The sequence below is a fragment of the Didymella exigua genome (assembly GCF_010094145.1).
Source record: "Didymella exigua CBS 183.55 unplaced genomic scaffold M421scaffold_2, whole genome shotgun sequence".
In the NCBI taxonomy this organism is placed as follows: domain Eukaryota; kingdom Fungi; phylum Ascomycota; class Dothideomycetes; order Pleosporales; family Didymellaceae; genus Didymella; species Didymella exigua.
Window position 1 is genome coordinate 1,411,486 of NW_022984776.1, and position 14,625 is coordinate 1,426,110.

General features: G+C 56.8%; 7 protein-coding genes across 7 annotated transcripts; 5 read left to right on the forward strand and 2 right to left on the reverse strand.

The window, feature by feature from the left end:
• Positions 1-1,733: 1,733 nt before the first annotated feature.
• On the forward strand, positions 1,734-3,955 carry M421DRAFT_88848 (uncharacterized protein; the record flags this gene model as incomplete). The annotated part of the gene is made up of 10 exons (XM_033597708.1): positions 1,734-1,780; positions 1,834-1,950; positions 2,000-2,362; positions 2,442-2,696; positions 2,755-2,836; positions 2,889-2,949; positions 3,000-3,088; positions 3,150-3,233; positions 3,306-3,608; positions 3,818-3,955. The coding sequence occupies 10 exons, from the start codon at positions 1,734-1,736 to the stop codon at positions 3,953-3,955; spliced, it is 1,539 nt and encodes a 512-aa protein (XP_033453940.1).
• Positions 3,956-4,902: 947 nt separating this feature from the next.
• M421DRAFT_97767 (TPT-domain-containing protein) lies at positions 4,903-6,085 on the forward strand (the record flags this gene model as incomplete). Its single annotated transcript, XM_033598542.1, has 3 exons — positions 4,903-4,906; positions 5,010-5,208; positions 5,266-6,085. 3 exons carry the CDS (start codon positions 4,903-4,905, stop codon positions 6,083-6,085), a joined length of 1,023 nt encoding a protein of 340 aa, XP_033453941.1.
• An 87-nt stretch (positions 6,086-6,172) lies between these two features.
• Positions 6,173-6,591, forward strand: M421DRAFT_202791 (uncharacterized protein). The gene has a single exon (XM_033588131.1). It carries the CDS (start codon positions 6,260-6,262, stop codon positions 6,473-6,475), a length of 216 nt encoding a protein of 71 aa, XP_033453942.1. The 5' UTR covers positions 6,173-6,259; the 3' UTR covers positions 6,476-6,591.
• Positions 6,592-7,050: 459 nt separating this feature from the next.
• M421DRAFT_1069 (uncharacterized protein) lies at positions 7,051-7,362 on the forward strand (the record flags this gene model as incomplete). Its single annotated transcript, XM_033587136.1, has 1 exon — positions 7,051-7,362. The coding sequence occupies one exon, from the start codon at positions 7,051-7,053 to the stop codon at positions 7,360-7,362; it is 312 nt and encodes a 103-aa protein (XP_033453943.1).
• A 223-nt stretch (positions 7,363-7,585) lies between these two features.
• M421DRAFT_52030 (uncharacterized protein) lies at positions 7,586-11,249 on the reverse strand (the record flags this gene model as incomplete). The annotated part of the gene is made up of 3 exons (XM_033594991.1): positions 7,586-8,602; positions 9,074-9,477; positions 9,545-11,249. The coding sequence occupies 3 exons, from the start codon at positions 11,247-11,249 to the stop codon at positions 7,586-7,588; spliced, it is 3,126 nt and encodes a 1,041-aa protein (XP_033453944.1).
• A 558-nt stretch (positions 11,250-11,807) lies between these two features.
• M421DRAFT_416046 (uncharacterized protein) lies at positions 11,808-13,383 on the reverse strand. The gene has a single exon (XM_033590921.1). The coding sequence runs from the start codon at positions 13,195-13,197 to the stop codon at positions 12,292-12,294; it is 906 nt and encodes a 301-aa protein (XP_033453945.1). The 5' UTR covers positions 13,198-13,383; the 3' UTR covers positions 11,808-12,291.
• Positions 13,384-13,413: 30 nt separating this feature from the next.
• Positions 13,414-14,306, forward strand: M421DRAFT_52853 (5-proFAR isomerase; the record flags this gene model as incomplete). The annotated part of the gene is made up of 3 exons (XM_033595062.1): positions 13,414-13,716; positions 13,778-13,964; positions 14,023-14,306. The coding sequence occupies 3 exons, from the start codon at positions 13,414-13,416 to the stop codon at positions 14,304-14,306; spliced, it is 774 nt and encodes a 257-aa protein (XP_033453946.1).
• Between the last annotated feature and the right edge of the window lie 319 nt (positions 14,307-14,625).

The following is a 14,625-nucleotide window of genomic DNA, read 5'->3' on the forward strand; positions in this document are numbered from 1 at the left end:
CACCTGATTCAGAGCGACGATACTGCGTACGCTCGCTTGAAGAGGTTGAAGAAGCACCTCTGCCCATCGACGGCTGAGAGGGAGCCACAGTTGATAACCAAGTATCGACAACTACAGAGTCGACCAAGGAACAACATTGATAGTTGGCTTGAGGAGTGGCTGCACGTCGTGCGGATGTGTGAGGCAATCCATCTGCCTGATGTCACATCACCGCGATCACAACACGACAACAGATAGCAATACAATTGTTGATCCCAGCCTCCACCCGACAGTGCACCAGGCAGTTACACATCACGATGGCACTAGATCTGCTGCAGCGCAGATTTATCACCTCCTTCCATGTGCCTGGAACAAACTTCGATCTCGGTTACCCTGAGCCCCACGTTATGAACGATAAACATAATTGTTCGTGCCATTAGCAACACGCACACGCATACCTCCCAAACACTTTACTACGTGAATTCACCCATGTCAAACATGTCACAGCACATACGCTTCAGTGCGACTGTTAGAATAATCGGAACCCTGATCAATTTCAGCTGACTGTGGATTGGGAGTAGTAGGATCCAATTCCTGGGCAAAGCCATTGTGAGTAGTTCTGATGCAATGTAACACGCCCCTTAGTTCTGTATGCGTAAGAGGAAGCTCTCTGCCCAAGCGCGTGAAGTGATCGTCCTCAAGTCCTACTCTGTGCATAAAAGTGGTATACACGCGATATATGCAGTCTTGCTGCGCAGACCAGTGGGTTCTGTGACACAACGTCTACGGTGGACACAATCGGGAAAGCCTTTGCACGCCGCCACCTCAATTTGACAAATGCGAGTGCCACGACGACGGCCCGGGCTGAGTAGTCTAGTATCTCCTGATGCGGTTGGCGAGCCGACATGTTGTGCCTAGCAAACGTCTGCCCCGCAAAGGCCTGTGGGTCCTTTTTACACGCGCATGGGAAGGAGCGGTAGACTTGGTAACGCTAGCTAAACCGACTACGGTACGGTCCGAACCGCCCCGCTCGATCGTGATACCGGTATCCCTGTACGAACTGCAGCCGCATGTGAGACAATTACTGACCTGTAGGCAAGCACACATTTTCCGTGGACACGATAGCTTAGCTTGCTGAGTACCAAGCTTTTGATTTGATTAGGTACAGTTATCTCCTAACTAAAAATATGCTGTACGAATCGACCACAAAAACATCTCAAGTGATATTTGTTTCCAATAGATAATTAGAGTGACCTGCGGGATTGATTCTTAAGAACCTACAGAATTAAGTTTAGCTGATTTATTCACTGACTAGAACGCTGCAATCAGAATCGCATTTTGGAGTAGATACCTTTGATTTGAGCGAAATGAGTATTGATGCTAAGGAAGGGCAACACACGCCCAATAACGCTGCCAAGCAACTTCCCCTCATGTGTACAACGTGTGTGACTTCGCCAAACACCTTACATTTAATACAAGCAGCTTCAGTCGATCTCGAACTAGGATGCAAGGTCGCTCACATAATTGACACACCTGTGGGATTGCATGGTGGAATTCGTAATGGTGGTGGTGGCTGATCTGGTGGCCAAGTTCTACGCACTTATTGGCACGTATCTCAAGACTGCATCAAGTTGTATCTTGGTCTTCAGTTGGAGCATATATAACCGTGCTGTTTCGTAACAACTTTCTCTTGTAACAAACATCTGTTATTCTAGAAAAACATCATCCGCGACTTACAACTACAATTCTTCACTATGGGCGAAGTCGTTCCTTACATTTCAGGCATGCAACAGGGCCAAGGGTGAGTCTGGATCTCTAAGGAGATAAAAGATTTAGAACTAACTAAGTCTTGAGTTACAACACCTATCTACAACAGCTCTGCGTTAAGGATGCAGTCACTATCCAGCCTTCCGAAAAGCCAGGCAACCCGTTCCGGCGAGAGTATACTTCTGAGCTCGTTGAAGACTACGAGTGAGTATGTCAAGTTCCTCAGATAGTGCAACGTGCTTACTTGCGTCAGAAAGCTTGCAAAGAGCATGAAGATCAGTGCTGGCGCGGCCGTCTCTGGGTGGGGCCAGAGCGGCAACGTCAATGTCAGCATCTTAGATCGTAGCGAGGTGTGTATGAACGTACATCATCCTAATGATCAGAAACTGACTGGAATGCAGTTTGAAAGTAGCACTTTGACATATCAGGTCGAGGTGCTGGTTCAGCAACAAGTCAGCGTGGGCGACAGACATTCCTTCAACAAGATCGGAACGGAAAACCCTAATGAGACATACGGCGATCGTTTTATTACTGATTTCGTACGTGGCGGTCATTTCTTCGCCCGCGTCTCTATCACAGCACGCAACTCATCGGAAACCAGAGAGCTCAAGCAGTCGTAAGTCTTGTTTTATACTTCTTCCTATCTCTCAATTCGTCCGACACCGTCGTCGTTAGGCTGACATACTCGTCACTAGTGCTGAAATGGCCTTCACTATGTATGGCGTCCAAGGCAAAGTAACCCAGGAGGTCGAAGATGCTGTCAGCTCCATCAAGAGGAGCTCATCGGTCAAGATCACCATTGTCGAGTCTACGGGCCCCGACAAAGGCAGTGCTAGTGGATCAGGCCTCACTGTCAAGGCTGAAGAGACCTCTGACCTTATGGCCGTCAAGGCTAAGGCGGACAAGTTCTACGAGGACGCAAACTCGGGAAAACATAACTACGTGCTCTTGTAAGCGGCCTCTCACGACAGAGATGTTTATGAGCTGTTCGAGGCTAACATAGCGTAGTGCGGTGCTGGGCAAATACACGAATCTTGCCAACTTTGGGAACAGTTTCGTTCCCTTTGATTACTCGGAGGCAAGTAGGAGGGTAAGTCAATCCCTGAAAGTTCAACGCTACACATACTTACAGCTTCAAAAAGTCCTGGAAGCTCTTTGATGACTTCACGCTGTACCAGGCCGCTGAGAAGTTGATTAAAACTGGTAAGCCCAATAGCAGACATAGTCCGCCTTGGCTGACAAGGCTTCTGCAGTACCAGGTGGCAAGTTCAAGAACGGTTCCGGACAGCAAGAGGAGCTGGCAAACAAAGCCATCGACAATTTTGGCGACATACGGGACAGGGTATGCCTCCCCGATCTCTTGCAGCCTCATAATTCGTTACCGTTCAACTGACTTTTCTAAGGTGATCAATATCTCCAAGCACCCTGAGATCGCCCGTGAGATACCAAACCACCAGGATCCTAGCTCTTTCCGACTTAAGGTTCTTGTGAGTCCTTCCATCTCCCATCTTACCTTTTCTTTTCTTAGCGTCCTAAACTGACTCGATTCACACCCAAAGAAAGCAATCAAGACCGTGACGTACCACGCCCAGTCTAAACCCATTGCTAACACTCCCGATTACTGGACCGATATCTGTCTACCCTCGCTAGACTCGGGCTCAGCCCATCTCTTCACCTTCCCAGCCTTCGACTTCGACTCGCTGATTGGCACCCACGTGATATCCTTTGGGAAAAGGAACAACAGCGAAGACTATATTTGTTTGATTGGCGAGCGTGCAAAAGATATAGATGGCTACAAGGAAGAGAGTCACTTTTGGGTATTCCCGGACAGTGTTGAGAACTTCGCCATGCAGATGTACGGAGTGAGTAAGGTTTCCACGAGGAATTTAATGAGATTGTATACAGCAGACCAGAGCGACATTGAGAGACCAAGGAATAATCAAAGGTTCTGGTGGTTCGCACCCAGCGCTTGAGGGGAAGGTGCTTTGGAAGAGCGTCCATGCTGCGGCCGGACTAGTTCACTGGTGAGGCCGTAGAAATACGTCTTCTGAAGTGACTGAGTGAGGAACAGTACTTAGACAAGTTACATCATGAACAACAAATTGAAATGTTTGCTGAGTTTTACTGCCAAGGACGTCGTTCACCTGAGTCTTGCGTAGCGACGCGGTGTCTAGTCATTAGTGACGCGCGCCTGCTTTGCTCAGTGTGATTGAGATGGGGAGGATTACAAAGCTACGAATGGATTTACAAACGCCTAGGCAGCATCGCAGCCTCACACAAAAAGCACAAATGGTGCTGGCAAAGTGCAAAAAGACATACAACAGCGGGTATTCGCTAGTGGTCACCCACCTAACTACTAATCCGCCGGTACGTTGCTTAAATAGGGCTGAGCGAACGGGAAGCCTTGTTTTCAACGTCCTATGGTCGTATGTGAAAAGAAGAGAGAATAAAAATATATATAATGCTGATCGCTAGCGCGCCCGTAGACAAAGCGCAACAGAGCCATTTTCGTGCACGTTGTACTGACCACAGCCGACAGGACCCATACTCTTCAGAAGTATTGTACAGTTCCGAGGCTTCCCCTGATCAGCACCGACTGCTTCTCAATCTTTGGCGCTAGAATTGGTCACACGTTGCGCGACCATCCGGAGATACGAGAGCTGCGCCTCGAGGTTCGCGTGAGGAGGGCGCAGAGCGATCAAAGCAAGGGACCGTCGGCTGGCCGCTTGCAGGCTCGCGACAAAAGACGGCGGGAAATTGCGGGTAGACTGCTCGAAGAGGCAATCACAGTGAAGGCCCAACGACGCAAAGACGCCGCGCAGTGATCTCGAAGGCGTTGCGTAGGCTAATTTTAAACGCATCTAGCGTCCGGCAGCGTGGCCCACCGGCGAGTGTAGATTGGCGGTAGCCAAGACCCTGGTCGACCAACAACGGCGTCAGGGCAGGACTCGGTGCCACCCTTTTCCACCAGCGCTCTCTGCCGACCCTCGCTGTGACACTCGCTGCCGGCCTTTGCTGTGACACCCACCACCGACCCTCCCGCCCGCCGTGTACCGCCAGGCCTGCGCCTCCGCTCCTCTGCCCACCTGTCCTCAGCTCGCCGCCTGCGCATGCGCGCATCGACGTCTGCTCGCTAGCACCAACACCGTCGCCGCTATGGGTAGGTGACCCCGAGTTCTGCCTTCTGCGCCCGCCGCGGCCGTCTGACAGCACCGCCAACTGTGGCTGACAGCACCGCGAACTTTGGCTGACAGCAATGACAGTAGAGAAGCGCCCCTCGACCGACGGCCTCGTCGACAACGTCGACCCCCGCGAGAGCACCGAGTTCGAGATGGAGGAGCTGCCCACGTACGAGAAACCCGTGGAGCCGTCGCCCGTGTCGCTCAAGGACAAGATCATCACATGTTTCTGGATCTCCGTCAACACATTATCGACCCTGGGCCTGATCTTCCTGAGCAAACGGTACGCCTTGTCCTGCTGGTGCCGCGCCGTGCAGGCCACTTACTGACAGCGCAACAGTGTATTCAGCGACCCGCAACTCAAGCAGTGCCAGCTGATGGTCGTCATGTGGCATTTCACAGCGACAGCCCTTGTCCTCTTCCTATCCACTCTCGGTCCCTTCCGCGCCTTCAAGCCCGTCAAGCTCAACGTCTGGAACATGATGCCCGTCTGCGCCTTCTTCGCCGGCTACGTCGTCCTCGGCAACCTCAGCTTGACCTTCAACTCAATTGGCTTCTACCAGCTGTCCAAGGTCATGACCACGCCAACCGTCGTTCTGATCAACTTTGTCGTTTTCCGAAAGACCGTCACCAGATGGATGCTCGCCGCTATCCTTACCACGTGCATCGGCGTCTCTTTCACCATGGGCGGAGAGGTCAAGACCGCCTTCTTCGGCGTCATCATTGCAACTCTCGCTTTCTGCTCGACCGCGCTGTACCAGATTTGGATTGGCAAGAAGATTGAAGACTTCAAGGTCTCGCCTCCGCAGCTGCTCCTGAACCAGGCGCCCATCTCCGTGTGCCTGCTCATCCCCTTCGTTCCGTTCTTCGACACGATTCCCAACCTCAGCGCCGTCCCAACGAACCTGCTGTGGTCCGTCTGCGCATCCGGCATCATGGCCTCCATGTACAACTTGTCGCAGTTCTTGATCATTGGCCGCACCTCGGCCCTCACCTTCAACATTGTCAGCCATCTCAAGACCATCCTCATCTTGTCCATTGGCTGGTACAGCGAAGGCAAGATCCTGAACCCGCGCGAGTGGCTCGGTGTTCTGCTTGCGCTCGGTGGCGGCTGGGTGTACTCGCACCTGGCGCTCAAGGCAAAGGCGCAGGCCAAATAGACGATTCGTCACACAGCGGCCTGCGGCACACGGGCGGTACGCGTTACGCGGTATACGGTCACAAGCGCAGAGAGCTTGTTGTACAACGAGACGTGCATTGGGCGGGGTCTGCGGTTCCTTTACATTTCCCTTCCCCTTCTTCTTCCGACCTGGCATGGCCTGTTTGAATATGCAATGTATAGCGGCACAGCGGCATTGGACCTTGTCTCTTCTTCTTTTCCAATCTCTCATGGCGATATAAAACGACTCTTCTATAGATGGACGCGGCGATGCTGGTTGGCCATCTTTCTTTCTTCTGTAGGGTCTAGGGCTGCGATTCCCGGCGCACTGGCGTGTGACGCCCCTCTCCGTCCCGCGACGCGCGTGATTGCGCGGCATAGCTATCGATGAATGAACACACATTTTAAGCAGTACCACTCCCTAAACGGGAAGCATTACTGCGCTTGACGATTGACCTGCACAGCCAGTATGCAGCCCTACAGCACAGCTCAGCCTCAGCACACACACGCTAGCCCCAATTCAACTCGCCTCGTCGCAGCTAAGCCTCTTAGCCGTCTCTGATTCGCTGGCCGCTGCCCTCTTCGCGCATCCTTCACTCGCTAACCTTTCCGCAACCGCATCTCACGCTCGAGTCCTTCCTCGTCTGGTACCCGGTGTGCGGGATCGCCGTTGGATGCATGAATGAGCTCGAGCCAGTGAGGCTGGCCTGCGGCAGTGCGCAGTGCGTAGACGCAGATGCCCGCATGGGTTGTATACCATATAGGCCGGACGTCGCACCCAGAACTCCCAGTGCTGCATTACAATCAATCCACACGGTCCCACGCCAACTAAAGCAAGTCTGCACCAAAATCCCATCACCGTATCGTCTCTGCTCGCCGGCCACACTCCACACCTCGAGCTCAAGACTCTGCTTTAATTGCTCACACCAATCACCTCTCTCCCTCTCTATCTCTCTGAGCGACACCATGGGCTGCGGACCCAGCAAACACGCCTCCGCCTACCCACCGCCCATGCGCCAGCGGAGGAAACAGTCGAGACGCGCACGGCGCAGGGCTGAAGCCGCTTATGCTGGCTCCCACGGCGGTTACTTGGCCAACACGCCGGGCTACGGGGCGTTTGATGCGGGTGCGGGCGCGTGTCATGGAGGAGGGTATGGCGGGCATCACGGTGGGCACGGCGGGGGTGTCTTCGGAGGGGACGGCGGGGGTTTCTCCGGCGGTGGTGGTGATGGAGGGGGCGGCGGTGGAGGAGGTGGTGGAGGGGGAGGCACCTGCTAGAGAGGCTGTGGTGTGCAGAGGAAGAGGGTGCTGCGGACGGTGTGAGTAGAGCGGACAGATGTGTACAGCGGTGTCTGGAACGCGCCATGGCGCGGGTGTCTGCCATGCGCGTTGGAACTCTGGGTCAGCGTATTGGTCAGTGCGATTATGCAAGAGCAGGAGTCCAGGCTCCATTCATCCATGTATATGCTGTGCTACGCAACAGATGCATTGCAATGCCCCTTCAATCCTCGCCATGCGCCAGCTGTTCGTCCTTGGCGAACAGCCGCGGGAGGTAGATCTTGGTGTTCTCATAGACCAGGAACGTGACGACGGTCGTGGGCACAACCCTCAACGTGTTGGGCACGACGCCTTTGTAGAAAGCAAAGAAGCCCTCGTTCGTGTACGTCTTGCGCAGCACATCCCACAGCCCGCTGTACCGCGCGGCGGCCTCGTACTGCTGCATCCGCGCCCGGATGGGCTGGTAGGGATACGTGATGGCGCCCGCGAGCAGCTTCGAGGCGCCGGACATGTACATGTACTCCCAGTTGGACAGCATGTCGGGACCGGCCAGAGACTGGCTGCGGCGCTTCTTCAGCGTCTCGTAGATGGAGAACTGCACCGCACCGTGCAGGACGCCCAGACTGCTCGGCACGAAGCCCGCCCACAGCCCCTTGAGGCCGCGCGTGGCGTACACATGGGCCAGGCCGGCGCGCATCGTCGTGTAGGCTGCGGGGTGGTTCGCGCCGCGCTCCAGCATGCGCGTCTTGACGACCCAGATGGGGTTTGTGCAGAAGCCCGTGCTGAGGCCCGCGATGATGCTCGCGCTGAAGAAGTCGGCGCTGCCGAGGTGCTCGCCGTCCCTCTTCCGCCGCCGCAGCGCGTCCTTGATGTTGCCGTAAAACAGGAAGAACAGGCCCCAGCCCAGGCTGTTGCCGAGCAGATTGGGCCACAGGCCGCGGTACAGGGCCCTGGCGCCGCCCTCGTCGCGCACGACGTTGCGCAGGATGCGGAACGAGTCGCCGAGGCGCGAGCGCGTGGCCGTATTGAGCTGCAGCCGGTTCTTCAGCAGATCCAGTGGGTGCGCGGCCAGACAAGAGACGACGCCTGCGCTGAAGCCGGCGACGCTTTCTACGACCGAGGCGGAGAGCGCAGACTTGGGCGCGCGGGACGTGCCATGGGGCGCGTCTGCGTGGGCGCTCACGGGCGGGAAGGCGCGGGGCATGGCGGTGTCGCGGCCGATGGGCGTTGCGAGCGCATGCTGGGAGGCTGCAGGAGACGGAAGGGAGGAGTGAGGCGCCAGGATCGTGAGGGGAGAGGAATTGTGTCTGTTATGTCATGCTGTGGTGGGTGCTAGGTTTGTGGAAGGAAGCGGGATGGAGCTATGCAGGGTTCAAGACGAGACGTCATTCGCACGTGGCCATGCTTGCCTCATCGACCAGCGTCAAGTAGTAGAGAAACTCAGCTGCAGACGCCGAAACCTCGAAGATGCAGGAAGCATTCAGTGTGCGTATGGACTGCATCACGTCTTATTGAATCCTCTGGAGGCTACAATCATTGCACCTTTTCAGGTCCAGGAGAGACAGCAACGCTGTAGCCAAGCTCGAAAAGTAAAACTATCATGAGTTATAGTTGCACGAATATCAGACGTCTTAATGCTCACTCACGAACATCAGACGTCCTAATGCTCACTCACGAATATCAGACGTCCTAATGCTCACTCCATTCAAACTCCGGCGCCAATCTTGCCCCCCGCACAACACGCCTCCCCATCCGCCTTCCCCTGCGCAGCCCCCTCCCCCCCGTCAAACGCCAGCTTGCTGATGCGATCCACCAGCGCGCTCCCCTGCCTCACACCGCTCGGCACACTGCAATAGCTGGGCGGCACATCGAGACACGGGTTCCTGGTGAAGAAGTGGCGCGGCCGCAGCAGCAGACTCATCGGTTCGGCGGGCATCACGGGGAAGTCCTCGGGCGCGGGGAAGTGCGTGAGTCCAAACGTGTGCCACAGCACGACGTCGGTGTTCTCGAGGCTCGCGGTTGGGTTGGCCTCGATCCACGCCGGTATGCCCTGCGAGGGCGAGCCCGACGTCTGCGGGACGTGGCGCCCGGCGGGGTGGATCTGCGCGTCGTCGTCTGCGGCGGGGGTTAGCAAGTCGTGCTCCAGTAGCCAAGTTCATCTGGGGATCGAGGGGGCACCTACACTTTGTGACGTGCACGGCGTGCCGCGCGAAGCCTGCGCGCTTCCACACCAGGCCGCCGGGCTTGGGCAGCAGTTCTGGCACCTCCCTGCTCACCAGCTTGTAGCTGGCGGGCTTCTTGCTGTACGGGTTGAGCCTGCTCTCGTTGGCCATGTCCCACGTCCTGCTCGTGGCACCGTTGTAGTCCGTCGCCGCCTGCTCGGGCGTGCTGAGCTTGGTCTTCTTCGCGTAGAACGCGTTGCCGTACTTGTTCTCTGCGCTGCCGACCTCGCCGTCGCCGCGCGCCGCGTCGACCATGAAGACGGTGTTGTTGGGCCCGTCGATGTTTGGGTCGATGCGCAGGCAGAACAGGTGCTGGTGGTTGTGTGCGTTGACGCCGGGGTAGACTTCTGTGCCCCAGCCCTTGAGGTCTTCGCCGGGGAGCATCGCGTACGTGTTGAGGATGCCGGTGAGCTTGATCTCGAGCTGGATCGTGCCGTCGAGGTGGAAGATCCAGTACACGCAGTACTCGTAGTTGGCGGCGGTGAAGATGTGCGAGATGATGAGCTTGCGGGCGCGCGTCACTGTAACGCTGTCGTCGCGGAAGTCGGTGTGCTTGAATAGGATTCCGGCATCTTCCTCGTGAATGCAGATGGCGTTCTTGATCGTTGTGGCCTGGCCAGCGCGGTTGACGAATGCTGCGTCCATGTAGTGGATCGCGCCCTTGCAGTCACAACCCAGACTCAGCGAGTTCGTCATGTAACCGCCGCCGTACTCGCCGAGATCAAACGCGTGCTTCCTCTGATGAGGATGCTCCGGATTTCCATACGGCACAACCATCTCCGCGAGCGACAACCGCCAGAAGGTGTCTCTCACCGTGCCCCTGTCGTTGAAAGTGATATCGCTCAGGACCATACCCTCACGGTAGTTGAATCCAACATGGAGCTTCCAATTCGCCCAGCTGACATACCTTCCATCCATCTTGAAGCTCACACCCTCGGGCTGCGTGATATGGATGGGTTTCAAATCGGTCCTAAACCCGCCCTCTTTCTCAATCGCAGCAGCGTGGTAGTTGTTCGGCGGCGCCGTGTTCAGCGGCCGCCTGACCGGCGGCACATCGATGTGGATAATCTCCTGGGTATCCGAGTTGTAGATGGGGCAAAAGTCGAGCGGAAAGCTGTACTGGCTGTCATCGACATGTGGGCGGTAATACATCAGCGCCTGCTGGAGGCGCACATTGGTACCGAAGCGCTCGTCGTAGCCAATGGTCCAGGGATCGCAGTACACCTTGTGCATTTCCTGTGGTGGGATACCAAGGATCCCGCACTGCTCGATGACCTTTGCGTCTTTGCGGACAATGGTCTCGACGATCTGTAGGTCCTCCATGGTGATCAAAGGTTGCACGCCGTCGGTCAGCTCCCAGCTGAGCATCTTGGACTCAGTCAGGGACACGTGAGCGTCAAACACTTTGCTGCCGCGCCCGATGCACACTACATCTGCGACGCGGTGCGGCCTGGGTGCTACTTCTGGGGCTTTGATCCAGGCCATCATTTCGGCCTTGCGCGGCTCCCAGAGCGTGACGGCGTTGAAGAAGACATCGGGGTGTTCTTTGCGGACAAGTGCTACTGCGGCTTCGATCTCGAGCTCTGAGAGGGGATCGAATGGATGAGGGGGTGCGACTTGCCCCGTGAGGTGTGAGGCTGCCTGCTTGAGGCGGTCGAGAGCCATTGCGAGCGTTGGCGACCAGCTGTGAATGGCCTTGGGCGATTGAGAGATTGAGAGGTTGAGAGGTTGAGAGGTTGATTGATTGAGAGATTGAGAGGTTGATTGATGGAGAGATTGAGAGGTTGATTGATGGAGAGATTGAGAGGTTGATTGATGGAGAGATTGATAGATTGATGGAGAGATTGATAGATTGATTGAATTGATAGCACGACCTCTTGAGAGATTCAACGAGCGAGAGAAGTGAGGAAATGGTCGACGGCCATCAATGCAGGGTCTCGCGGGGTATATGTACGTCGTCGACGTCCCGCGAGTCCATCTCGGCTCTCCTGCACAGCAGCGATCATTGGTAGATTTGCAAAGTAGACCGAAGCGCACCCTAGACGCGGACGTCTACCATGCTTTCAATTCAAACCAATGGGTGCTGGTTCCATCAGCCGCCGTTCTGTTATCACGGCGCCGCGTTATCGCTCCTGTTGCGGTTAGACCGGCGTAGGCTGACTGATGGGGTCCGATGTCGGTGTGGATAGTTGAGCAAAGCGGTCTGTCAAGACGAGTATTGTATGCAGAATAAAAGAGACAGTTGATTCAAGGTCTAGCTACGTGGAGAGCTTTGCTGTGGGTGAGGTGGATTCTCTCTCTGCCCTATGTATGCCCTTGATCACTCGAGCTGCCTCAAACCCACGCACCGGAGGACCGATGCTGTGAGCTGCAACATGGGACTTGGACGACCATCTCTCTTTCCCGTGGAAGCAGTTTCGACGACTCAACATGTGGTCGTGTTGCACCTTTCCGTCCTCTTGCTACGATTCCGAAGAGACCCCTTCGCCGCAGATGGTACCGATCTGGCTGGTCCTGCGAGGCGGGGACAAACAGCTGCTCATGATGCGTCTTCTGATGCAGCTCGGCAGGTACACTGATCTCGATTTCGAGACAATCCTATCAATGACAAGACAGAGTGGTTCTCTACTGATGTGTCCCGGCTTCCTTTCGAAAGCATCACGGCTTTCTTTGTCAATGTGGTAGTCACGCACTTCACAGCCGCTCATCACCTCCTAGGCTTCCCCTTCCCCTTGTTCCCCGTTCCACCCCCGCTCCCAGGCCCACCAGTAATACTCCTGACATCCTTCTTGCTCAGCGTCAGCGTACCGCCGCTGAACCGCCCAATGCTCGGCCCAGCCACATCCCGCTCCCTCTTCCTCTCCTTACCCTTGCTCTTCTCCCTGACCTCCTTCTCGAGGATGATGCCGCCCTCGCGCGCCTCGTGCCGTCGCTTCTGCTCCGTCAGCCGCGCCTTCTCGACCATGTGCTTGCGCTGCGCCATGGGCATCTTCTTCTGCGTGAAGACGCTGCTCTTGGCGCCGAGCGAGCGCAGATGCAGGTCCGTGGACTTGTGGCGGGCGGCGCCGGCGGTGATCAGGGAGGGCGTTGAGGCGCCGGACGACGACGCCGAGAGGATGTGGGAGTCGCGCAGGAGCTTCTGGAGGGCGAGGTCGTTTTGGAGGTTCGCCGTGTCGGTGGTGTCGGCGGCGTCTTTGTCCTTTTTCTTGGGCGTCGGCTTGTTGGTGGCGGGTGTGCTGCCTGCAGTGGGCGGCTTCGAGGACATGAAGGCGCGCTTGAGGGCTTTGGAGGCTTCTTCGTCGTCCGAGCCGAGGGTCGTGTCTTTGTATTCGATTACCTCGACTTTGGGCGCTTCGTCGTCGCTGAGGCCGGACCAGTCTGACGCTTTGTCTTCGTCCTCGTCGTCTTCGTCCTCGTCGTCTTCGACCACAGGCGCTTCTGCCGTCTTGGGTGTGATGGGCTCCACGGCCAGCGGCTTGAACTTTTTCTCAAACGCGCGCCGGAACAGCTCTTGCATGTCCGCCTCGTCGCCGGACCGCTCAGACGGCGACGGCGACGGCCTCTCGAGCTCCTCGCGCGTGACGCGCTTTCGTTTCCCCAGCTGTGGCGCCATTGTGTTATTCCTGTGTGCGTTGTAGAACCCAGACCAAACCAGACCACACCAAACCAGACCACACCAGACCACACCAAACCACACCAAACCACACCAAACCACACCAAACCAAACCAGACCAAACCAAACCAAAAAAAAAAAAAATCAACGCTAGCAACCAACATCAGGACCCCCGAGCCCTTCCTCCACCCCTCCCCCTCCAATTGCCATTTCACAATGACAAAGTTCCGCCCCTGCATAGACCTGCACGCCGGCAGCGTGAAGCAGATTGTCGGCGGCACGCTCTCGACCACGACGCCGTCCGGCCTCAAGACAAACTGGACGTCGGAGCATCCGGCGGCCTACTACGCGGCGCTGTACAAGCAACACGCTCTCGCGGGCGCTCACGTGATCATGCTGGGCCCTGGCAACGACGCCGCAGCGCAGGAAGCCCTCGCCGCGTGGCCGGGCGGCATGCAGGTCGGCGGCGGCATCAGCGATGCGAACGCGGGCGAGTGGATTGCGCGCGGGGCCGACAAGGTAGACTCGCGATGCCGCAGCCGAGCGAGTGAGCAGCACGGCGGCTGACGACGCGCAGTAGGTCATTGTCACATCGCACCTCTTCCCCGGCGCGGAGTTTAGCATGCCGCGCCTGCAGGCCGTGCTGGCCGCGCTGCACAACGACACGGACAAGCTCGTCGTCGACCTGAGCTGCCGCCGAAAAGACGAGGCGTGGTTCGTTGCGACAGACAAGTGGCAGACGATGACGGACTTTGAGCTCAACAGAGGTACACACGCACCGCGCTCTCCACGCAGCCGAGCACGCGCTAACACGGCGGCCCACAGAGAACATCCAGCTCCTCGAGCCGCACTGCGCCGAGTTCCTGATCCACGCCGCCGACGTCGAGGGCCTGCAGCGCGGCATCGACCACGAGCTCGTGTCCAAGCTGGCCGAGTGGTGCAGCATCCCCGTGACGTACGCGGGCGGCGGACGGGCGCTGGACGATCTGGAGCTGGTCAAGCGGCTGAGCGGCGGCAAAGTCGACCTGACCATTGGCTCGGCGCTGGACATCTTCGGGGGCACGGGCGTCGACTTCGCCGCGTGCGTGGCGTGGAATGCGCAGCAGTGAGGGCGTGGCAGAGGGGACGGATTGGGGGAAACATCATTACGTGTCAGGCGTGACATGGCGGACGCGTGAGTGATACGAGTGCATTGTCGGATCGGTCGTCTATAGCTCTAGCTATGCAAATACCGTCTCCAACCACAAGAATAGCAAGCCCTGAATCGCGACGTCTCGGTCGTGATCAGAGTACGCACCCACCCAGTGCTACGAATCAGGCCTCCAATCGTGTGATTTCAATTATGCAGCAAAAACATGTCGAGAAGGTAATCTAGCCTGCCTACCAACTCTCGCCCAGGTACAAGATCCTCTTGCGCCTGCGATTGTT